Source organism: Meleagris gallopavo, chromosome 1 (genome assembly GCF_905368555.1).
Source record: "Meleagris gallopavo chromosome 1, MGAL_WU_HG_1.1, whole genome shotgun sequence".
NCBI lineage: Eukaryota > Metazoa > Chordata > Aves > Galliformes > Phasianidae > Meleagris > Meleagris gallopavo.
Window position 1 is genome coordinate 99,300,835 of NC_139404.1, and position 26,701 is coordinate 99,327,535.

The 26,701-nt window shown below is 32.8% G+C and overlaps 1 protein-coding gene across 1 annotated transcript in view; it reads left to right on the forward strand.

Moving 5' to 3' along the window:
• NCAM2 (neural cell adhesion molecule 2) overlaps positions 1-26,701 on the forward strand; it is a 260,302-nt gene that overhangs the window by 172,025 nt on the left and 61,576 nt on the right. Inside the window, exons 10-12 of the mRNA XM_085241440.1 lie at positions 11,768-11,955; positions 15,000-15,096; positions 24,203-24,376. Of these exons, the coding sequence (XP_085097566.1) occupies positions 11,768-11,955; positions 15,000-15,096; positions 24,203-24,376 (459 nt within the window). The remainder of the gene's footprint in view (positions 1-11,767; positions 11,956-14,999; positions 15,097-24,202; positions 24,377-26,701) is intronic.

Consider the following 26,701-nt stretch of genomic DNA (forward strand, 5'->3'; position numbering starts at 1 on the left):
GTTCCCATATTTTGTTTTCTCTTTAAAAATTGTTCTAAAAAACAAAAGTACATTCTTAATGGAAGGTCATTTTTTCCTTGATGTTTAAACTTGCATAATTTAAGAAAGTATGTACTTCTGTAGTCAGTGATAATGAATTCTGTGGAGGAATCTTTGCTTTATTGAAGTTTACATGACTCTTTGTCAGGGATTTAAATGCAACAGGGTTTCATCTCATATCATATTCTAATGGTCCTAGCTACTTAATTAATGCCAAATTTCAAGTCTTTGGGCTAGGGGAGACTGCTGTGGGGGCAAAGTATTCAGTAAGGACTGATTTGAGCAGCAGCTGAGGCTGGAGCTTAAACTTCTAAGATTAAACACTCTTTGGTTTCGTTTTGTTTGGTTTGGTTTGGTTTGGTTTTGTAGCTCTTTTAATCCCCTAAAAGTATCCCTTTGTTACATCTCCTCATGGAGTTCAAGGTTTGTGACAATTTTACTTACACACAGTGCTTTGTGGACAGAGCATTTCATTCAAAACTTTTGTCTAGGCAGTAAGTAAGATATACTTTTGCTTAGAGAAGAGTCTGATGTTTTAGAAGCCATCAGAGGGTTTTTATTTTCAAATACAGGAAAATACGGTGGAAAATTGTAGCTTAAAACACCTTTTTGTTCAAACTTCTGAAGCAAAAGTTCTGTATCTATGATACAGAGATCAGTAATGATTGCAGACTATCGAATGATGGATTTCTGGAAGGGTTCTGAAAGTTACTTCAGTATACTGTTGCATTTCCATTATTTTTTTAATGTTTATATAGGAAAGAAATCTGAAAGAAAAACAAGAATTTTTCTACATTGAAATTGGATGTTAGGAATGCAGCTCAGATGTCATAGAAGAAGTAATTACAATTGCTTTAACATAACCGCTTTAAAAAAAAGATATTTGAAGGAATTTGAAATTTGCAAAACATTATTACTCTTTTAGAAGCATGTGAGTTTAAAATACTGACTCAGGACTTTCTGGTGCACTGATAATTATTTATATTTTATGTATTCAAGGGAAAAATTCTTTATTAGATAAAAATGAAAGTTCATTGAAGCTCCTTTAAAATTTCTGTACCGTTCTAGATCACATCTTACGCTACACGTAAAATGACATAAATCATATTGTTTGATTAATTTTATGTAGCCATTATGACTTAAAATTTAATATTGTTGTGGTTTTGTGGGTTTTTTTTTTTTTGTATTCACAAGGGAGTTATAGAATGTATTATATTTTATGAAACATTGGCAACAGAAAATGAAGAACTCATTAGAAACACAGAATTCATATCAAAGGCCACAACAAAATTTCTGTGTTTATACACTTAATGACATTTTAACATATTTCAGGGTGAAATTTTTGAAGAAAATGCTATTAATTTAAATATTCCAATATGTTCCAATTGAATTAATGTGACTAGTATGACACGCTTAATTTGCTGTATGTATAGAAGCAATCTATGTGTGAAGATAGATTAGCATACTGTTTTGATTCTGAGTTTATGCCTTAGTACAAACACTTTTTGACACAACTTAAAACATTGCAGTTTAGAAATCTGATAAAAACAGTTTTTAAAATAACATAGATGTATTATTCTATCATCAGAGAGATTATTCATTGTGATGATTATTTTTGATGTATAACACAAGATTTTTATTTAATCTAGTGTAAAATGAAATTTATAGAACTGGAATCTCCAGTTTTGAAAACTTGAACTGACACTGAAGTTTAAGCCAAATAATGTGGTTTTTTTTCTAGCGCAGGTGTTCTTTGAATACCAAAAATAGAAACATTTTCATATCCAATCAGTGTGGAGTAATTTTATAATGCAGTGCTAGTGTATTTGAGGAGATACAATGTAAGTCTGGCTCTGTTGGCATTCTGACTAACCCCTTAGAGCAGTTTTAAATTTGTGTTCAAAATAACTTTGCATCAGTGTGTGAACTGCAACTGTAGGTTGCTTGTCTTACCCAGGCAAAAAGAACAACTTGTCTAATGGAAAAGACTTCTGCCCTTTAAAATAGTGTCCTCAGAGGACAGGATCTTCATTCTGGCCTCATCCTCCATCAGTCTCATTCCTGTCATAACCTTCTGTGATGAAACAGTCTTATCAAGTGATCTGTCAGAAGATGATTCTTATCACTTTTTCCCCATAGTTTTTTGTTCCCAAAAATAGCAGAGTGCTTTTCTCAAAGTGCTTTTTCCCCCTGTTTTGTGTGTGTTTATTTTGTTTTGTAGTAAGTGCCATAATTACCTTTCATTCATTATTTCCTTTTATAATTAGCAAGTTAGAAACTTTCAGCAAAAGTTACATGTTCAAAAACTAAATAACTGATTGGTCTTCACAGCAAAAATGGGAAAAGAGGGGAATTTTTTGAGATTCTGTGAAGTTGATATTGAATAAATGATTTGACCTTCTTTCTATTGTTGATCTTTTTTTCAGTATATTGTTTATATGAACATTGCTATCAGGTTTGCTTTTTTTTTTTAATATTCATTTACAAAATTACAGATATGAAAAATAATGTAATTTCTATTTCATTGATTTTGGTTTTCTTCTCTTCAGACTGAATTTTGAGATCAATTTTTTTTCAGGTTCACTCTTTGCATAATCACTAGTAGACCATTTTATCAGAATTTTTATTATTTTAATAATATTCTTGTATAAATTTCAGTATTTTAAAATTAAAACATAAATAAAGAACTGAGGCCTATTTGTACATAGTGTTCCGTAGCTCCCAGACATGAATAACTGATGCACCTAATGTTACTCCATAATATCAGTAGTCTTCTTTATATGTTTTTAAGGCATTTGGTAGTTTTTGTTGTCAGGAGGGAAGGCATGTTCTTGGCACATTCTCAAACGACAGTGCAGTTAAACAGCCCTAATGGAGACACAAAGTGCCCTGGTATCACTGTCTCATCCTTTACTTACTGTCCTCTGTCAGAGATTTAAACTGACAGTGGGATTGCACAGAATTTCTATACTTTATCCTTGTTCTCTGTTGAGGTTATTTTTGATGATAAGAGTAGTTCTCCAGGACAGAAGGAGATTATCAGGTTTGATACCATCTGGGTGCAGTTAACCCTGCCTTTTATCTGAAGTAAATGCTAGACAGCCATAAATTGTTTGGAGCCCATAGGCACTTCAATGATTTCTCCCTACAAAGTCATCTTTGTGTTCAGTTCTCTTTGGTTTTCCTTATATTTAATATGTAAAAAAACAAGTACATGAAAAATAAGATATCATTCTTAATATGGTTCATTAATGAATATAATCAACTGCAAATTTTGATTATACATATTAAGCTGAGTATTGGGTGTTATTAACATTAATCATAATTACTACTGCCAATAATAATAATAATTGAATCAACTAATTTTTAAAAAATTAGATATAGCAGAAAGTACTCTAAAGGTGGGGTTTTCAAAAGGACCTAAGGAGATAAAATGTATAAATCCCAGTGAATTACAAAGTGATTTGGACATACAAATCAGGTGCCTTTGCAAGTCACAGTTTTCAGTACAAATGTTTGCATTTCTATGTGGTACTGTTGTGGTTTTAGCTGAGATATGTTTATTCTGAAAATATACACTTGGGATATAAGGGAGTCTTAAAAATCCCAATATAGATCTGATTAAAAGAAGAAAATTTTTGCTGAGAGAACACATTATTTCTTGGGTGTTTTTCTATGAGTTATTCACAGCAGTGATTAGAGAATGAAAATGCATAATTTTGACATATTAGATATGATGGGTAATCTATCTTCAGATATTATTCTCAATAAGCATGCATTACTAATTTGGAAAGGATTTAAACAATCCAGTAATGATTAACAGACTATGACTCCTACAAGCGGTTCTCTTCGTTGTGTTTCAACTGTCATTAACACAATCAGAAATATTCAAACCACTTAATTGTTTACACCTAGGAGCAGGCATGTGCATGCTACAGTAATACACATGTATATCCAATCACTTTATATTACCAAAGGGAATTGCAAGTTCCTTTGGAGAATACATCTCTTACCAGCAATTACATGTTTTCGCATCACTCAGTTCCATTTGAAATTCTCCATTCTGCAGTTATTAGATATGCTGTAAGATCCAACCTCATGGTAAGCTAGTGTTGTGGATAATAGACTATCAATCACAAACATATTACATTTGGTAATACAGTACATTTTTATATGAGACCAGCCACATGAGTGGTTGAAAAATATGATTTCTTAGAAAACAATTTCTGGAAAACATTTAAGTAATTAATAATTTCATCCATAAATGAGAAGATTTGCTTACTACTGTTCTTTTTGTCCACAGCTGAAATTTGTAGTTTTATTCCTTATTACATACCAACATTTTTTCAATTACACAAAAAAAAAAAAATGTGTAGCAGTGCAGAATACTATTTATCAGTAAATTAACTTTTGCAGTATTTATTATTTTACACTACTGCTTATTAAAAAGTTTTTTTTTTTTTCTTCTCAACTCGAAATCAACCTCTTTACTGTTAAATTAATCGATTTTTGCTTTCTAAATAGGTTAACCTTTTAGGCCTTTGTTATGTTAGTCAGTTGCACTGCAGTTATTTCAGATGCTTTCGATTCTTGCTATTTAATTTATACCTTTGCAAAAAACACATTTTTTGCAAAAAAACAATTACTTAAAAGCAGACTGAATAAGTTGAGCCACAAATTCTACCTTACTTCAAAGAAGGAAGGTTTTGAATTAATGAAAATAACATTACTGATTACTGATTCCAAATAGAATTCCAGGTATGTACTGACACTATAAATTCTACAAATATGATCAGTGTAGGAACAGCCCATTACTACTCATGTAGTCACCAAATGTTTGAAGTTGGATGGGATTGCCTCTTGTCCTGTCACTGGCACCATTGAAAAGAACCTGATTCCATCTACTTAAACCGTCCTTTTGGATATTTGTGTGCACTGATGAGATCTCCACTGAACCTTCTTCAGACTCAGCAGTCCCAGCTCTTGGGGACTCCGTTACCACATATGAATGATTATGATCTAGTTAGCCGCATCTTGTTAGCACTGCCTGAGAACAATGCTGGTAAATATATTTGACCTAAGAAAAAGTAAATATTACCAAAAGCAACGAAGTCAAACAAAATACTGAAATATTCTGGAAGATTTTGCATCTTTTCTAAGATATTTGTGGTTTTAGTTACATTTCTTCTTGTTAAATTTACAGCTCAAATGAGAAAAGAAAGATGGTTGAGATCAATTGTTAGCATCATGACATATATACTGTTATTATAGCATAAGTTTAGGGCTCAGGAGTGACACTGGTTAAGACAACTTTTCCTTGTCTACCTTTTGTTCATACATAGAAATAAATTTGGTATTCTGTTTCAGTAATTTAAAGGGAATCAAATAATTAAATGAGCAAGAATGAGGATTGTTGCATAAAGTCACTTGGCAAAAAACATTTTACCAAGACTGCCTGTACTGGAACATAGATGAATGCAGCTTTGTTTTCTCTTTCTCATTCTGCCACAATAAATGTAAAATGATAATTTCTTCATCTATGCAATAAATCAACCTATTACTTAAACCAGTAATTTCCATTTTTAAAGATTTTTGACCTATGTATGCCTACAACTTGTTAAAATACTACGTTCACGTCAAGAATATCTCTAATTTTTTTTTTCCAAATGCAGCTCTGTATTACATTATTATATAATGGTCTCGTTGACATTACAGCGTGCTTGATGTCATTTTAAGTAGATTTTTAATACCTTGTTGGCTTGAATAAAGTATTTTGAATTTTATTCTGTTTCTTTTCAGATTTAGTAGTTTCATTCATGTTTACATAAACATCTTTACTTGCCATCATTATTTTTCATGTATTCAACTGTGTAAGTAAAGATTTAAAATATATATATATATATATATTTAATATTTCTTTCATCCTCATTTTGCTTCACGAGTTTTTCTTGTAGGGCTAAAAATGTAAAATAAGTGATAGCAAGGACTGAAATTTTAAACTGTAGTTTTCATAATTTGAAAATTTAATAGAATTTTGCAAGTAATTTTTTCCTAGATAAAATCTTTCTTTTTTTGTGCTCAGAGGATCTTGAAGTGATTGAAACATCTACAAATGTATCATCTACCTGGTATGGATCTCACCACAGAACTTACCCCTGACCTGCTTTTTCTTCACACACTGGGAGCATAGGGCTAAATTAGGGAGGGAAACAACAGGTGAGTTTGAGAAACCTCTACTGAAGGTCTGTGGGTTTATAGGTATAGGCTTAGGAAAATCAACCTGTTGGAAGCTGAGTTGGATTTACAAGGTAGTTTCAGCAGTGCTATTATTATTTTTAAGCTGTTCCTAAAACTTTCATGGAGATTACTGTTCTTTTCTGGACAACACTGACTGTAAAGTGAAGGGATCCAAAGGCTGAATCCCTGTTCCATATAGGAACAACTATTATGGTTTTGGGAATATGGAATGGAAAGGGAAAGCAAGGGAGAGGGGAGGGAAGGGAATAGAGGAAAGAGATGAACAAGAGTTGTGTTGTGGATCTAAGGATGACAGGGAAGTACAGAAGGTAAAGACATGAAGCTGAATTTTGTTCTTAAAAGTATGAAAAGTAGGATAGGAGTAGACATGGAGTCAGAATCCTGGTTTGAGAAAGGCATTGCAGTTTTTTACTTCCAGCTGTGTGAGAATTGTGTAATCAGAAGTCTAAATTTCTCCAGTAATTCTATCCTGGAATGCATGTAGTGATTGAAATTTTGATGCCAACTGATGCTATCCAAAAATGATGTTTCAGTAATTGGCAGTATGTGAACATTTCTACTATTATGAGAGATCTGCAGAGGGGGAGAGATTCTGCTGTAATTGATATAGCTAGTGTACCTGGACATGTACTATCAGAAAATGGCCAACAGATGTATGTTTCCTTTAAACATCATATTAGCTTATATCACTGAACTACAATTTTATTGTCTTTTTTTCTCCATCTGATGGACATTCCCTTCGTGTTTTGACCCCATATGAATCTTTGAACACTAAAACTCTTGTACTCAAATAAACTCACACTGAAAGCACATAGTAGAATTCACAGCAGTCATTTGCAGGCAATGACTTCCCTTTATTTCTGGTTGTTGAATAAGAAATATGTAAATATCAGAGATACTTACAACTCATAAGATCACAGATTTTCAGAAACCATACATTAGTAAATCAGGAAGCTATGAATTCAGATTAAACTTAGTGAAATTAGACCAGCTGAAGATGTCAAAGTGCCACCTTGAAAACTGTATCTCAGCAGTAGCATAAATATTTTAGGCAGTTTTAGATGATTTTAAACAGGTTTATCCATTCACAGCATATTTTTCTACGAAACTGGTTTCTTTCTTTTTTTTTTTTTTTTTGTCTTTTAAGTGATGAACCAAATACTTTTTCATCATGCCAACTGAAATTCAGCAAAAATTACATTGAGATTTTGTGTGTCTGGCAGCACGAAGCACCAGAACTATGCAGACATTCATTACTCATAATTTGCTAACGTCTGATGGTACCATCATAAAAAACACACATTGCATCGAGCAGAAAGATACCTTATCTTCATTACAAATGATTTTGTGTCTATTTTTATGGAGATGAAGAAATCAGTGCGATGTTTGGGTTTAAAAATATAATGTCGTAGTTTAGGTGATCAGGGACTAGAACTTGGTTGTCCTTACTGGAGCACTCCTACTCTTTTATGAACTGTATAATTAGTAGATAGTCTATCTTACTACTATGTGTTTTATTGTATGCATTTGAAGAAGAACCAAAAAGGGAAGGGGAAGGAAATCATTACTGAGGTCAAGGAAAACACTAGATTTGTTAAAGTATCAAGTTCTTGGTAATGGGAAATATATGCCAGTGTTAACAAAATAAGAGAGATATTTCCAAAAGTGTAGTACAGGAAGTCATTGAGCATCTTAGACCTGACAATCCATTATGTATTTTCACTGTGGGATTTTGGAAGATTAATTATTTGAGGAACAAATACCAAAAAATTGAATAGCATATACTTTTAAATAAAGTGCAAATCTGATTCACTAGTTTGCTTTTATGGCTGTCTGGACACATGCACTGAATCAGTAATCTGCCTTATCCAATTATTTTTTTTCAACTCTGAACATACACCAGAACTGGATCTTTGAAGTTGTTAATTGAATTATTTTCTGGATGAGACAGATGATTTATTGATTTGTCTTGAATCACTGTTCTCAGACATTATACCTAATACGAATATCTACATACCAGAAACAGTTTTCAGCATCTGCTTCTCTTACGCCATCTTTGTACACTGTTTATGAGTAACCACTCTTCCTAAATGTTGTGCTGTGCTGTCAGTTTCTTTCCCATTTAGGAAAATGACAAACTTGAACATAGCTGGTGCTGATTCCCTAATATTCTCAAGTGCCATTCTGAAGTTAGAATTGCTTACAGAATCCTACTCTAATAGAGGATTTTGTTTAATTTCATACCTATATGGCATAGTGTGTCTTCATTCTAAGCATATTTTTAATTTGGGTTACCTCATCTCTCCAAAATAATACTCCATGTTTCATCATTAAAGCTTATAAAGTACTTATATTTTTTATTTTTAGTACAGTCATAAGATTTAAGTGTAATAAATATCTGTGACTCAGTTTTTATTAAATTTGTGAACATTTTTTTTTTTTATGAAGTGCTTTCAATCTCATAGTTTTGTATTTATCCACTTAAAAGTCAAGTATGTTGTTTAAACTAGTAGTATTCAATGGACAAATGCTTAAAAAGAATGGTTAATTTATGAACAGCCCTGAACTGATTTGTTGGCTGGCACAAGTGAATCTTGAGTTACATATTTCTATTTTTTTTGTTGTTGTTTCACCTTTCTCATGTATCTGGTTTTTTTTTCTTATTATACAGTACATGCATTGCATTTAAATATCCTACATCACTGTATGACATAGGATATTTATGTTACTCAGTTATTTTAAAAGACTGAAGACATTAGATTTTAAAGCATCAAATAGTCAGTGTTATGTTTTCAAAACTTTGAAGTGTTTCTTTTTCTGTTCACTGCCTTATGCTAAACATATTATGTGCTTCCCTTTGAAATACCAATTTTGTAACCATTTAAGCCTGCTATACTACAGTTAATGATGAAGAATGTACAAGAAGAGAAAGAAAAATCTCTCTATAAAACAATTATCTCCTTTCACTTCAGCATTTTTATTTTAAAAGAAATATTATCTTCTATACATACTTTAATAATGATTTCCAGACCTTTTTCTTCGTATGAAACATCATTCCAATTATCTATTACTGACTAGTGAATTTAAGATGATTTGTCTGAATAAAACCATTAATGTTTCCTTTTCCCTTCATTGGATCTATTAACTAGTAGAGAAATTACTGAAAAGCCTTTTTTTTCCCCAAGGCTTTTAAGAGGGACAATGAAAAGCTCATTTTGTTTAGCAGTGCTTTACATTTGGGAGTTGTTGATTTTGGTATATCTTTATTTGAAGGACTTCTAGTAGTATTTGTGATTTTGAATGTTAAAACTGCTGTTAGTATGTGTAGTCATATATAAATCACAGCCCCAAACCCCTTGTAAATTATTCTTTTAAAACATAAACAGATACTGTACGCATCCAATAAATATGTATCTTGAGAAGATAGAGCAGTCTAAAATGAAAGTTCCTGTTCTCCTAAATGTATGTAGAGCAAGTGTGCAGTCCTTTTTTACCTGTAACACTTACATGTAATATAAATTGGCCAAATGTATACTTAAGACCACAGTAAGCATCAAATTATGCAATCTTACCTAGGAAGGAAAGTTGTTTGGGTTCCCACAGAGCATTATTACATCTTCCATGTTCATGCCATTGTTCATGGACAGAATGAACTTATCATGAGAAATTATGCATTATAGAGGGTAAAGCTTATCTAAAATCTGTTGTGTGGTAACCACATTTTGTGTCTCATGCACACTGTGATGAGATTTTATCCATACATTTGTCACATTCAGTACAAAAGTGTCTGCTAGGCAGAGATCAGTTCACGAAGTTTTCCTTCAAGTGACTTCTACTGCTAAATTATTTTCTAGAGGAAAAGGCAGGAGTTGGACTTTTGATATTCCAGCATTCCATACTTGAGTGTAAAACAGATATATGCAAAGGTTTGTTTTTTTCAGGGAGGTCTTATGTTTTGAAATGTCAAAACATCCAGAACACTTTTTAGTACTCTATTCTTTGCATGATGTTTAGATGCTGAATTATGTATTTTAAAGGTCTATGAGAATCAATGGGCAGTAGAATTTCTTGCTATAACACTTGAAAAAAAGGACAAGCTTCTGTGTCTTGTAAATAAAGCCATGGGAAGACATACTTTGTTTATTCAAAATACGTTGATTGTGTTGATCAGTATAGCAGACTTGATTTGTACTTGGAACTGATGACAGTTGTCTTGTAAAAGCCTGTAAGTATGCATGCACCAGCAGCATAGTAACACCAAAAAGTTAGTTTTGCAGAAAGGCAAACACATAAGGAAGTTGAAAACATGCACTACAGAAAGAAGAAAGCAGTTTCTTTATTAAAATATACATGTAAATATTTCAGGTATTAAAAAGAGATTTCATGACACCCATTATAATTGATGATTATCCTCAAGAATTGTGTTCGTTTCCCTAACTTTCAGTAATATAAAGAATACTCACTTAATACTCTTAAAATATAATGAGTGGGATTAAAATGAAAAGGATACTTCAAAATACTCAGTAGACAAAAAATACTGTTTTACCCAAGACATACGCAGAAAAGCAGGGGAAGAATTGCTCCCTTCTTCTCATTTTCTGGAGGCCATCGGGGTCTCCAGAAAACTGTGTAGAGTCGAAGATCCTTGTCACTGCAGGCACTGTGTTCTCAAAATTATAATTAGTTCGCAAACCAGACATTTTCTCTCTATCTGATTCAGTGTTTAGCTACATGTTTAACATAGCCATGTACAGCCAGATTTGCAAGGAAGATGCATGATTTTTTGATTTTCTGTAACTTTGTTTTTTTTTAAGGAACTGGTACGAAGATTATCTTAAATAGAAAGTGTATTCATGTACAATATTTTACCTGAAGTTGGTAGAATACATTGCAATATTTTAGGTATTCTTTTCGCTTTCATTTTTTTTTCTTCTAGGTTTATTCTCACTGCTAAGCATCTTTAGAAGGATTTGATAAGGTGAATGGTAATTCCAATAGAAAATTGGTGATAGATATTCTATGAACATTCATAGTGAATGTAATTTCTCCATGGCAAAAGTGGACACTATAAATTCAATCACTAAACAACTTATATAAGTTTCATAGTCCAATTACATTTGTCACACAAGGGTCTTACTGAAGAGTTTCTCATCCTTGGGAAGAAATAATCTTTGTCATTTCTGAAACACGTCTTTTAAGGGACTGATGTTGCCTAATATTAAATATAATTGATAGGTCTTCTCTTCCTGAGAATTTCATCTGAAACAATTTCAGCAGAGGAGGAGCATATGAAAATTAGGTCTCTAGAAACTCAAGATTGTATACTGCTGTTGTCATGGTTAGTAATAAATTGAAACAGAATTCAATTAAACTTTCTAAAACGTTAATGTTTCAATAGGTTTATATAGCTTGTTTTACTGAAACAGTTAATGTATTCGTGTATTGCTTCTTTTTTTTTTTTTTTTTACAGATGCTCCAATGTTTCTGTCAAATCAAACTATGTATTTCTCTTGGGAAGGCAATCCCATCAATATAACATGTGAAGTACTAGCAAATCCATCTGCCTCAGTTCAGTGGAAAAGAGGAAAATTAGTTCTACCAGTAAAAAATTCAACGCATCTTAAGACCTACAGTGCAGGAAGAAAGCTGATTCTAGAGGTAAGGCTTAAAAAGGAAATCAGTTCAGTGAAATTAGCTAATTAATTTCTTCTTCAGTGTGGCATCATTGCAAGTATTACACTGTGTGTGTAAAGGTAAGATTTACAATCTAATAAGTAAAGCCCTTCAAGACAAAACAAAAAAAAAAGGTGAACTGATTTATCTCCACATATCTTATGAACAGTTAAGAAATAAACCTAATTTACATAGCTTATATTTAGGTTTCTTCTGGCATTGAATGTAATTTGCATGTATGGCAAGTAAATAATGGCATAAGTATAAAATTAAACCATCAGATTGAAATTTAAAAATTGTCTTAATGGAAGGTGCTTGGCATATACAGAACTGTGTATTTGGCTTCAGTCATAACTATGGAGGAAGATAAAGTGGCGAAAGACTGCAGTTGATTTGGTGGTTGCAGAGGCACTGGAAAACAAAGAACTATGTTCCTTTCTTTTACGTCAAATGTGCACTTAAGAAAATAAAATCCAAGAAAGGCAGAAGACAAAGAATGGACTTTAATTTTCCAACTACTATATTATCTTGAATAAATAATAAAGTGCTGAACAGTAATGCACAGCAAGCCATGGTCCTTAAATATTTCATAGAAGAGTGTCTGTAACCACTATCTTCATTTGTAGTTTCACCTGTTATTGTGACTAGATATTCTCTCCTCACTGAATGTGAGAAGTGTTGAGGAAATTAGGTTTCTCAGTTGCCATAGGAAAATAGTTCAGAAGCTATAGGATTAATTCTATAGAGGGGGGATGTACATCAGATCCCAAGCGAGAGGTGTATGGTGTACTGAAATAAAATCATCTTTCTAAAGTCCAATCAGTGAACTTCTTGAAATTTCCTTTAACTATATTATTTTTTTGTTGCTTTCAGAAAAAGCATTACTTGAAATAGAAATGCCTAATTTTCCATGAGAAGTGATTGTCTCATGGGAAATTGGGGCAGAGGAGAAAGACAGAATGTGCATCATTATGTAATACAATGTCAGGAGAGCATAATGACACAAAATTTTAAAATAAATAACAAGCTGACATGCATATATGTTGATAACTCTATTCATTTTTCTGATGAAAAATAGTCTTTGATAGCAAATTGTATTCTGCTTTCTGGAGTCCTTACAGAAACTGACTACAAGTTTTCAGATCTACGTTGTGTTGTGGGAAGAAGAAAGCAAGGAAGTATTCAGTCATTCTAATAACTGATTCTTTGATTTGCCTGAGATGGCGTAGGTAGCTGAATTTACTCGGGTTAGCTGAGTCTTGGTAACCATGCATGGTATGTACTTACCTCATCGCAGGTGAGGTACATCATATTAACATTATTCTCTCCTAATGACTTTTGAAAGTATTCTGGAAGCAGTCTATCAGTTATTTTGATTTGACTGATAATGTTGTCAGCGTAACCTTAGTAATTCTGGGGAAAAATGAAATGACAGATGACAGGGCGAGGGGAAATGGCGTCAAGTTGCGCCAGGGTTAGTTTAGGTTGGATATCAGGAAAAAAACTTATTTACAGAAAGGCTTGTTAAGCACTGGAATAGGCTCCCCGGGCAGGTGGTTGAGTCACCATCTCTGGATGTGTTTAAGAACCTTTGGATGTGGTGCTCAGGAACACAACTTAGTGGTGGGTTGTTAGAGTTAGGGTAGTATGGTTAGGCTGTGGTTGGACCTGATGATCTTTAAGGTCTTTTCCAATCTGAGCAGTTCTATGATTCTGTGATTCTATGACATTAACTGATTTAATTTAGGCATGAAGTTTTGGCTATCTGATTCAAAAATTAAATTGTACATAGAAAAGAGGCAGTTAGTAACTTCACATTTCCATAGCCACAGCTTTCCATGAAATAATCTCTACAGTTCCCTTAAAGAAAATTTTGGACTGTCACTGAAATCTGTTCATTTATATAGATTGGTACTTAATCCACCCTTTGGTGCTGTTTTGGCACATCAAAACAGAATAATGTCACCTAGCAGAAATATTATTGAACCTCTAGTTAACTACAAAAAAGTCAAGTTTACAAAGATTTTATGATACGGTTTGTCGTCCATTTTTCTTCTTTTACTCCTCCCTGGCAACTTATGGATATGGAAACCCTTCCTTTTCCATCTTTTGCTCAGGGTTTTGCAAATTAAAAAAGAAGTTGAAATATCTTCCTTCAGGTAGGGAACTCTGGTAATTTTTACTAACTATTTGCGCACAGGGTGTAAAAATGAAGATGCTACAAGAACACAGTTCTTACTGTCTATCATATTGTTGTTACGCATGTATGTAGATTAACAGTAGAATTACAAGTTCTCTGTTCCTCATAAGACTTGAACAGAAGTTGTATATTTAAAAAAACATAGTCTTACCCTTGTTTGAAGTTGATCTTTAGAGTTTTTAAAGGAAATCTTTCAAGAGGCTTTACTTAACAACACAAAATATTCTTTACAGCCTATAGTTTTTTGAGTTTTTTTCCATATTTCTATCACCTGAACAGTTGGATGGGTTGTGATTCCAATAGGACCCTAACTTACTGTGATATCCATTACCTGTTCTGTCTCACATCTGTATTAACCTGAGTTTATAGTTGTCACATACTTATATCTTCTTTTTTTCTTCCTGAATGTCTAGTATGTTGTGAATCTTGTAAACAAAAGCAGTAAAATATGATCCTTGCAGTATTTGTATGAATGAGCAGATTCCAGACCTATCATTGTTTAGTTCAGTCCAGTACAAGCAAATACCATCTATCTGTGTGAACAAACATGCAGCTTATTAGATGTTTTTCTTTCTTGTTCAGAAGTGAAATTATAAAACCAAATAATATCTCCATTTTTCATTATTTAGTTTCCACATTTCGTTTTGAAAAGAGGGAGTTTAACTTGAAAAATGATTAATTTAGATCTGTATTTTGAGGAATATCCTAGATAGGCTAAGTAAGAACACATCTCAGTGTTGATTACACAGAACGTGTTTGCATTTCTGATTTTTTAAAAGAAATATACTTGATTAAAAAGTAATATTTACAAATTGTTTTCATTTTAAAGATTGCTCCTACATCTGACAGTGATTTTGGACAGTATAATTGTACAGCTACAAACAGAATAGGAACAAGATATCAGGAGTACACACTCGGTCAAGCTGGTAAGTTATAACTGTTCATTTAAGTTCGCTTAAACCTTTTTTCCATTCTCATCACAATAGACTTCAGACTTTTCTTTGTTTACTTTATTCCAATAGAATGCTTGCAGTTAATTTTAATCCTCTAAAATTAGGGTAGCAGTACAATGTAAAATAAGCCAGATTCCTCAGAGTATGAATCTTCTTTAGATTGAATTTTAATTCCTTCTGAAAATTGAAAAGAAATCTAGTAAAAACAAGGGTGGATTAGGAAAGACTTTTCCCTTTTCCTTGCCTGTATTTTCTTGAGAAATCAAGGATGTCAAAAAAGTTCAGTGAAGACTTATTGTCATTTGCAGTTCTAGTTATTTAAAAGCAGAATTTGATCTAGAATGATAGATTGGATTAATTTAAGCTCAGAAATATTCTAGAACCAGTTAGAGAATTTCTAAATATTTTTAGGTCCATCTATCATTGTTGAGAGAAATACAAAAATATTACTGTATATTTGTTTTTTTGGCAGAATTAGCTGTTAACTGAGAGTAAATGAGAGCTTCTTAGCTTTTCTTTCAGTGTTACTTGTTATGATATGGACCAATGCTAGTTCAGAAAGTTTTCAGGTCTCACAACTTGTTGATCTACATTCTTAGGTGATGCAAGTGATGCAAATTGTTCCAGTTTTAATGAATCTATAAAGTTATAATGTAATTTACAGTCACAGAATTTCAACCGAAACAAATGTTTTACATCCCTTGTGATGCGTTGTTATCGATCATTTTATACTACTCTGCTGACTGACAATTACACTTGAAGGGTAGAGGTAGAAATAAGGATCAGAGCATTTAGTCTTGCTTTTTTTTTTTTTTTTTTTTTAAATTGGACTCATATTTTTTACGATCTTCATTGTTTCAGCTGTAACTTCTAGTTCTTCTAGTTACATTTTTTGAAATAAGAAAATAAATTATTTAGACTCATTCTAGCAGGACCTTTCTGGGTGCATTGCTGCAATGTACATGTCTAATCATAGGAAGTCTCTGTTACACTACCTAGTATTTTAATTTTTTTAATACTGCTCAATAGGGTAATTATTTTCATTTCTTCAGAGTTATAAAAAATAGTTGTTTATTAAATTTCCAAGATAAAGCAATCGCAGCTTTGAAATTTATTTCCATTATCTCTAAGGAAATAGTTACTAGTACATCATTTACCTAGTGTATAGTTTACCTTAGTGTATACTACACTTTTTGTCTTTTGATGGTGAAAATGACTGAGCTTCCTCAAAAGGGAAATACAGTTTTTCTCCTAAGAAACAGCAGATTTTGATGCGGCGAGATTTGTGTCATCCAGGAGATCGATCCTCGTTTTGAGAACATTTTTTTAGTTACTCTATTGCAGATCTGATCATCCTTTGATAGCTACATATTACTAATGAAAATATATTACCGCTTCCTTTTGCATGTAAATATCCTTTGTCTCAACTAAATTCTAATTTTGTACAGTAAATTATTTATATTCTGCCTTACAAAACTCTCTCCAATTTAAGGACAGTCACAATCTAATCCATACTGAAAATCTTTTTTGCGTATGTGTATGAGAAAAGAATTTCTAGAAGAGAACAGGTTGTAGAGTCTTCATTCATGTTCATGATCATTTACCTAATTTGTCCCATTTATTTCAGTGGATCTACTTGAAAAATTTCTATAAAAAAGGCTAAAATTAGGACTGTAACAGTTCATCAGTACTACACATGGCTTTAAATGTATAAGATGAATTATTCCTGTAATGTTTGAAATTGAAGTAGTAAGAGAAAAGCTCTAACTAACTATGAGCTGTTCTGTCATAATTTAAGAAATAGGCTTAGCCGTCTGAAAACTCAGGACATGATTTTGTAAATATTAATGACTGGCATAGGATTTGCAGAGTTGCATTAAATTCATCAAACTAGAAAACTACACCTAACCTCCTAACTTTAGTCAGGTTATATCTATTTCTCTTTGACCTTGCTTTCTCTTTGAGGCAACACATGCATCTCTTAATTGAGCACCAGCATTTCCTCTATCTATCCTGGTGCACTAAGTGCTACATTGGCCTCTGGAGTATCATCCCTAAGGTTTGATACATGCAAGGATTCACTGGAGGAGAAAAACAGTAAAAGAGCAGAATGGAATCTGCTTAGGATGGTTTCGCAATTCTTTTCAGAAACAGAAATTATGCCAATGGAACTTTCTTAAAGCCATGAACAAAGATTTTAAGAAATGTAAGGAAAATTCCTTCTGGTGTCTTAGCTCCTGGGACAAAAGAAAATGATGAAGGAGTTGTGCCAGTGGGAACAGAGGCAGTTAGATTCTGCTACTGCTTTGCATGGCTTTTTTTCATAAAGATGTGTATACATATGATAGCATCTCTATAGATATTTTATAAGTATTAAATGATTCCTAGATTTGCAAAACAGTAATACATCAAAACTCAGTGATACTACATGATGATTTTAGCTATGCATGTATTTCCTGTTTTTATAAATAATTGATCTTAATACAAAACAATTATCATCATTAATTGAAAAATAACATGATTTTGGTTATGCATTTTATTTCAGCTAAATTTCACAGGAGAGCCCCTGGAAATGCAAATGAGAGCAAATAACTCCAATTCTAGTTTTCAGCTACTATTATTATATACTAACAGCTTACTATTCTCTATTTCTGCAACAATTTGTTTAAGATTTTTTAGTCACTTCTACAGAAGATTTATCAGCTCTTTAGAAAATTATTTATTGAAGTTATTAACAGAGGTAAATTAATACATATTTAGTGAAACTAACAGATAAAGAACTATGGGAAGTTACTGTGTTAAGCATTAGCTATATATGGACATTCATTTCATATGAAATGAAATAGAAAATAGAATAAACTCATATTTTGTAGAAATTATTGTGAATGTATACTCTTAATATATCATTTTGGTGTAATATTTGTATGACGTTTGAAGGTTTCTGGACTCCAGTATTCTAGGTATTACTTATAGTAGGATAACCCGTAACATTCACAGTCCTGAAACATTGACATTGTTAGCATTTGTTCCTAAATAGACTTTTTTGGGGGGAGGAAAGTAAAAAAAAGACAGCAAATAACAAATGTAGTTAACTGTTGATTAAGCTAGCGTCAACAGAAATACAAAATAGCCAGGAAGACAGAGGATAAAACCATCATTGTAACTACAGGAATAAAATGTTGAATACAACTTTCTTCGTAATTTTCCTACATCTATTGTTTTACTCCAGTAAATTAGGAAATCTTAATGACTGACATTTCACATGTTAAAAAACCTATAAAATTTTCATGCATTTAAATACAGCCTAGATTTCCATTGGCTTTGATTGTAAGTACTAATGCTAAGGTGTAATGTACTTTTATAGTGGATCTGTCAGGGAAAATTAATTACTATTTCCAGCTGGGAAATATTATTAAACAAAGTAACCTGCTACAGTAAATTTTACAAATAATGATCGTTTTACAAAATTATTTTCTCTTAAAATCCTGCTGGAATGACTTGTTGAATGTTTTGTTCCATTTATCTGCTTTGGTTGGTTTTCAGCGGATTCAAACTGCTTTTTTTGTTGTTGTTATTTAATTAAATTCTGGCTGAAAAGCAATCATATGGCACAATACTGTTATCTTTATTTCTTTTCCCATCCTCAAGAAATTAGGCTTATTATTGACAGAAGAATATTTCTTTCACAATTTACACTTGCCTCTATGCCATTTTGTATGACAGAAGAACTATATCTGTTTACCCTAATTATACAAAGATACTAAATTAGCCAGAACCTCAGATATTGTCATTTAAACCTTTCACAATTGAACTGTAACATATTCAAGGCTTCACGCTGAAAGGTTCTGACCATTACTTGCAAAGTGCTGAGAATCTTCCATGCTTATTGAAGACCTCTTTAGGTATGTTCAGCACCTGAGTGGTGGGGATCAACTTCAAAAGAGTGACGTACTCTTTCTTATTGCTTAAGCATTTAAATCTCTTTCTTAGTAAGCATAAAATACAAGAAGCACCACAGTCTTTTCCATTTCTTGCCACTGCAAATGAATTACCTCACATCACATCCACAACTTTTATTTTAGAAGTCTACTTATACTCTGTTTTTTTTCCATGACAGGCTTAGTCTATGACAAGCCAGGTGAGCTTGACAGATTGTTCCAATGGCTTTCAAAGCCTGAGGTGAGCACAGATATTCCTAGATTTACCCAGATATAGTTTAGTCATAGTTAATGTGAATTGTTAGTGTTTAGGGAGATGGTATAACAAGTAAAGCATATTTCATTTCTGTCATGATCTCAGTATTGTTATTTCAAATGCATGGGAAAGATAATAAATGAACTTCACAGAAGTCCTTTAACTTGTTTTTTTTAAATCACTTCCTGTTCAAGATATGATAAGATTGACCCATAAGTGACAAAAACTTCAGCATCAAATTTAACTATTTACTTATCTGAATTTTTGATGCTGGCACTTTGGGTCTGGCTAATGGATATTGCTCCTTGTTTCTCCATATATTCCTGTTTTCACACAGGCAAAATAAAATCAAAGGAGTAGAACTTCATTTTCCCTAGAAAATGACATAACAAAAAAGATGTTCTGTGCCAGAACAGTGCTTTTTGATCTTACCGACATTTTTTTAGGATTGCTGGTTTTTTTGTTTTGTTTTGTTCTTTGTTTGGTTGGTTTTTGTTTGGTTGGTTTTTGTATAAATTGTGCCTTGCTGCTGCCTAAAGCCCATTTATTTTCATAAAATATAGACAGATCGCAAATGCGATCTCAATCCTAAAACTTGCCATGCACGTCTTCTGTAGTAGCATCAACTAAGGTATTTCTACTAGAAAAAGCACCGTAATATTTTCAATGAGCATGGAGTAAAACTGTTAATAAACAACGTGGTGGGTGGGTTTTTCTTTTTTTGCTTTGTGTGCACGTATTTTATTTTTATTTACTATTTATGTATTTATTTGCTAGCTGTGGTCCAGTTTCCTAATCCATTCCTTATTTTCAAGAACCCGCAGCGATTTGATTAAATAAATCTGTTGTAGCTGTCACCAGTGAAAGGCATCAAGGCAGTACTCCTCATCTCTTTCCCTGCAGTGGTCCTGATACTACTTACATTCAGCATTTAGACGTAATTACTTTCTCTGAGTTACACAACTGTAAGCTGCAGAACTGTACATAGTAGGAACATGCTGACAGGAGATAAGGAGAAAAGAATTAACTGGAAGATAATTCTCTGACCTCACAACCTACTTCCACAACCTACTCCCACGCCATTACTTCTTCCCTCCATTTTTACTGCTAAACTCTCAGATGGAAAATTATTTTCTTCTGCAGAACTATCAAAGAAATAGCTTGAAAAAAAAAATCTTTGTTGATAAAGATTTGGTCATTCATTAAATGTGTTGGATAAACCATAATAGACTTGAAATAATATTTACATGGCTGTGGAGAAAAATATACTCAAAATTGTATGTGTATTTTTTTTATCATCTGCAATACTATCCTTGGAACTAAACCAATTCTGCTTAATTTAGGCCAATGGATCACAAAGTTCATTTGTGCTAACCTGCTTTATGCACTGAATACAAAATGTATTAAGTGCAACTTTACACTTAATGCTATGGGGTCTTTTTATTTTATTTTTTTAATTAATACTTTAACATCATACATGAGCTCATTTTTTCTGCAGTATATTTTCTACTAGAGCTTATATAGAGCTTATAACAGAGTATGAAAAACTAATCACTGTCTGTAGCTAAACTCTTAAAAGATTCGTTGGTTAGTTTGGCTTTAAGGGGAAAAAGAACAGCAAACACCCACTGTTCTGCCCTTCAATATGCAGACTAAAGCATATACATACAGTCTTGAAAATGATTCTTTATTTGTGCTAATCATTGAGACAGAGCCCTACAATTGTAAAATAGTATCATATCATGACAGTGCTCCAAATAATTGCAACTGGTGGGACATACAGTTCAAATGCTGAAGTGTAGATCAGGACCAGAGGGCTGTTTACTTTGCTTGATGGATGAAATTTATGCTCAGTATAGAACTACCAAACTGGATTCAGTTCATGCTGATGATGATCTTTGGGAAAAAGGTGCAATTGTACATAGTCAGTTCATGCTGATGATGACCTTTGGGAAAAAGGTGCAATTGTACATAGTCTGAAAGAGACAGCGGGTATTTCATTCTATCCCATTAGAATTGCTATTACTTGTTCGCTATTTTGGCTAGGAATTTGTCTTCTCTTCTGTTTTCTTCTAGTGATTCTTTACTGAAAATAAGATGCTGATATAGTTCAACTCTGAAAATCACATGAATGTTACTACACATATGTGGGTAGCCTGGATTATGCATATCTGAATGCATATCTGAAATAGTATTGTGGATGCATTTCACATACTGCATTATGCTAATTATGTCAAATATTTTATTAGATTTTCACTGGAGCTTCAGTTATTGCTTATTTCTAAATGCAACCATATCTTTATATGGCATAAATCATACTTGAATCTTCATTGGGGAACATAAAGGTACTTTAAGGATGTCTGCTTCCCAATGCCATAGTTCGGACGTTTAATCATGTACAGACATAAATACAGGGAAAAGAGATTTCCTAAACATCTTGAAATTCAAGCAGAGTGGATGTATAAATAAAGTATGTTTGATTCACACCATTGACCGAAAAATTGTTTTGATCCAAACTGAAATAACAGTGAATTGACTCATAAAAGGAGCGTACAGAAACTAACATGAAACTAATCTCAGTGAAATTAAATATTCACTCAACCTTATAAAAAATAATTTGTTTCTATTTTCAATTCTTTTAACAACAGAAAAGGAAATAAATTTTTTTAGGAACTATTTGTAACAGTATTGGTATCCATAGCAGCTTCTAGCTCATAATTAAATGTTAAGGCCGTTCATCTTCTTTGCTGGAGAGCCATATTCATCTTCCCACATGTTTGGTATCTGTATGTCTCATACAGTACTGTGTCGCTTCATTTTGCTATCCTCGACTGCTTAACTCACATACTAATGCTGGCTTTTTGCTGCTTCTGTCAGAACAGAACAAGAGGAGTGTGTCCAGGGGATGGTTCTTATTTCCTACTGCTAGCAGAAATAAAACTTAGTGTTTTCAGCTGTAGAACAATCTGGAGGAGAGCAGTCACAATCTAGTATTAATTCTTGACCTCTGAATTTGAGATCAGTGCTTATTTAGCAAGCAACTCATATAGCTCATTTTTCTGTGTGATCACAGAAAAAAATAACATGGTTTTTGAACATGCTTTCCCTTTCTTGAAAAACAAATTTTTTGATCAATTTTGGTTTAAATTGTGGATGTCTTGATTATCTAAGCAAAGCATCCTATTAGAAAAGATTCAAAACCGTGTTATGTTCTCCTAGACACACAGAATACTGTGTTACATTCTGCCATGCCCAGCCTGACTGTGAATGTTGAATTCCTTTATGCATGATAATACAACTTCCATAAGAAGAGTGGACTTTTCCTGCGACATTATATATCTGGCTGATAGGAAAGTTTCCTGGAATGCAGAACTGTTTGGGGTTTTGAATCCCTCAAGATGACATTTGCATTCTGCCCATATTTTAAATTTCATGGAGCTATTTAGTTGTGTCCACATAAATAAAACTGTGTTGTTTTTAATCCAACAAACACCAAGCACTGGAAGTTTCAGGAGACCTATTTTCAGAAATTTTAATTGTAGGAATGCCCAGAGGTACAATCCCAGAATTCTTCTGGGAAAATATACGTACCTGATTGTTAAAATGTTGGATAAATCCACCCCTATATAGTGTCTTTGCCAAGCGTCCTTTCCATGAGAATTCATGGATGTATGTGTTCTAAGGCCCGTTCTTGAGTATTTTATAACAATTTCTAGCTCATTTTTGTTTAGGTACCAGTATTGACTGAATTTCAGATTGATTCTTTTTATTCCCAACTGCCTAGCAGTCCTTGAATAAAGACTGCGTTTTATGTAAATGGTTGAATACCCAGTGACCTAATGATCAGCTTTGGCTCAAGCCCTTGCTTGTCTTTAGAACGTAACTTCTGTACCAGAGATACAAAGAAAATGCCACATCTTTAATTAGATATGCAAGTAATTGTGAAATGTATATGAAGTGAATACTCAAGTGTTTCAAATTCTTGATCCTCTGTCTACAAAACTGAAATTCATTCTAGCATTTTCAATACTTTTTTTTTTTTGTAATTGTAATTAAAAAAATTATAATTACATTTTTTTTGTAAATGTAATTAAAACCTAGAACAATTTTATAAGTTAGTTTTTTGTCTTAGTTTGTTAGTTTGGACATATATTAACAGTGAAATAATGTTTACATTATTGAAGATGTACTCACCTTTATTTCATATTTAGTGTTTCAAAGCAACAGACTACTACTATATTTCTCTAGTTCTTTTCTATTTTAAGAGCTATGCACTTACTTTTTACTTCAGAGAAAATGTGTTTCTTGCATGCTATTATGAAAATTAATTCTTAAACTGAAAAGAGAAATTTTCCTCTAATATTCCTTTCTAGTAGTTTGGATTCCAATCTATCAAATACGAGAAAAACTTTTGTTTTCAGCTGTACTTCAGTTTCAGAAAAATGGCCAAATGATTTCTACAATTTCTTGTCATAATCTCATTTTGAAAAATTCAGAATCTGAATGATCTGTTTAGCTGTCATTGTCCCCATTGTTAAATTCTCAGTTTGTTATTCTCCTTCACATAATCGTTTATCAAACAAACTCATCAATCAACATTTTCATTTGCCTACAACAAAGTTAACTATCAAAAAGATTATATTATAAAAGGCACACAAAAATGGAAAATATTTTTGCGTATCCTTTATCCTTACCATATAAGGAAATAAATGTATCTGTCTTACAGCTTAAATTTTTTACCTGAAGCGAACATCATTTCATCACATTCAGTAAGTTTTTTCTCCCTTCAAGATGCTAAGCAGACTTCTTGGGGTAGATTATCAACTGTTAGTTTAGATCTGTCTAGTTGCTGCTGATCATTAAATTGATGTTTGTATTTTTCTAGATGTGCCATCAAATCCTTACGGAGTACGGGTTTTAGAGTTGTCACAGACCACTGCCAAGGTTTCATTCACTAAGCCAGATTCACATGGAGGTGTGCCCATTCATCACTACCAAGTGGATGTAAAAGAGGTAGCCTCAGAAACCTGGAAGATTGTTCGCTCCCATGGAGTTCAAAGTAAGTTTACGAAAAATAAATGGAAATATTTTAACTGATAGAATATCAAGGGAAGAGAATCAACTGTGTGTTAATTGATTCTCTGTTTCTCCATTAGTCCTAGCTGTATTTCCACTTAATATGGGGTAGTCAGACCTTTTTGCACCAATTAGAAATCTTGCTCTGATCAATTATCAATTTTTAGTTTTACATAAGTTAGATGAACAAATTTACTATTATTCCCAATTTTCTCGCTGTTTTCAAGTAGAGACAAAGAATATTTGTGAAGCTGTAAATTTCAAAGACAGTAGAAATTACAGAGGAGTTAGTTTGAGAATGCATACACAAATTAAAATGTTGAATAAGCATGTGATGTTTTATCTGATTTTATTTTAATTACTGATTTTGAGCTGCTTAGTAACCTTTATACATACCTGTCAGTATTCATTATATCTGTTTCAAAAGCGTATCTATAGAGTATTGTTCAATAAGTGATGCAAAAATGCATTTGCTAGATATTACATTTATTGATTGTTAGACTGGTGCTAAAATGCTAAAAATCAGTCCAGTTCATTGCTGGGTCTCTGCCTTCATTGCAAATCTCTAAATGCAGAAAACAGTGTAAGCATACAAGAGTTCTTTAAGTACATGCATATGCAGGGTATTTTGATAGAGTAACATTAACAAGGTCTTAATAGAACAGAAATGCCTTCCATCCATAATTTGCACTTTGGCATTTTCAGCAGATAGCGCAAGTCAAAATAGTCCCAACAGTCTTCTGATTCGTACAGCAAGAGGTGAATTGTTTTGGAGCTATCACCACACTGAGGTGATCGTAAATGTAGTAAATGATCTAATGTGTCATCACATCACAGCAGCCACACAAAATCTCTGCACTCAGTGTGATCCAATCAAAAAAATAGAATTGTTTCAAAGAAACATACGTGTAATTAACAAATATCCAAAACAACATGACTTTTTATCTTTTCTTAGCGATATTTGGTAACTATACCAGTAGTACTGGCAGCATTCATTTTAGCTCATTATAATGTGCGTTTTTTCAGTACTAGGAGACCAAAAGGAGGACAGTAAGTTTCGTCTAATGGCGAGGCATACACATTAATGGATATTGCTGTGCCTCTTTTAAGATTATGTTTCAAAATGTATTCAAGTCTTTTTTCTCTTAGCTGTTTTTTTTTCAATGAATTGACAAGAAGTTTCTCTGATGACAACTACAGTGTAACACATAATAAAACTTGTGGTGACCTGTCTGTGTAGTAGGCTGCAGTGTTCTGAAATGAAGACTAGCCAGTGCTACCATGCTTAATTTAAATGCAAAATCAGAATGACAAAAAATCTTCAGTGTTAACTTTGTACAACAGTATACTGACCTTAGTCCTCATGCTTTCCTATTACTGATGTTAATGTGAGATTTGTAAAAAGATTGACTATGTAGAAAAGATGTATAACTTCACAAACTTCTGTTACCAGAGTTGCCTCGTACTGCTTTCTTCAAAAGTTCACAGCTTTTTGAAATATTCTATCAGCATTACATGTTCCTGAAATGTTGCCTACAGCTTATTTTGGAGTTTGCTATATCACATAAGTTCATCTGCTTGGAACTACTTTAGTACAGTGTCTGATTGCATTGTACCGAAACTTATTTTACAAGTGGGAAGCAGTGTGACGGATACAAATACTTTCAGTACTTATGAACACAGTACCTACGTGAAGTAGATTTTTACAATCTCTGCCTCCATTCCCACTGCAATTAAAGACAGCTTAACTGAGAAAAAGACGATGTTAGTTCCTGCATGCTGTCACATTTTCTCCATTGTCTTCCTTTTGTGCCATTCATCATACATCCATTTTTTCTCTTTCCTCACCAGTAAGCTTTCAGGGTTTTTATCTTACCTCAAATCAGTGCTTTCATTTTAATTCCACTGTCTTCTAACTAGCACTGAGAGTTTTTGTGGGAAAAAAAAAAAAAACGAAAAAAAAAAACTGGTTTTGAACATTTTAAAGGTAACTCATTATAGCATGTGTGATTAGAGACTCCTCTAAGTGATGGCAGAAAGCTAGTAATCATAGAAGTGACTTGAAGAATCATCTTCGACTACAAATAGTTATATTGGATAACAGGAATAGATATTGAGAATGTGAACTTTACTGAGAGAATGGTGGACAATGTAAAAAATTCATCACAGATCCATAGTTAATATAGCCTGTTTTGAGAAATCTCTTTTTGTATTTCTCCTGCACAGAAAGATTGAGATTGTCTATATTTCTCTGAATTTATTTCTGAACTACTTTAGAGATCAAAAGCTACCTCAGAATTTCAAACAT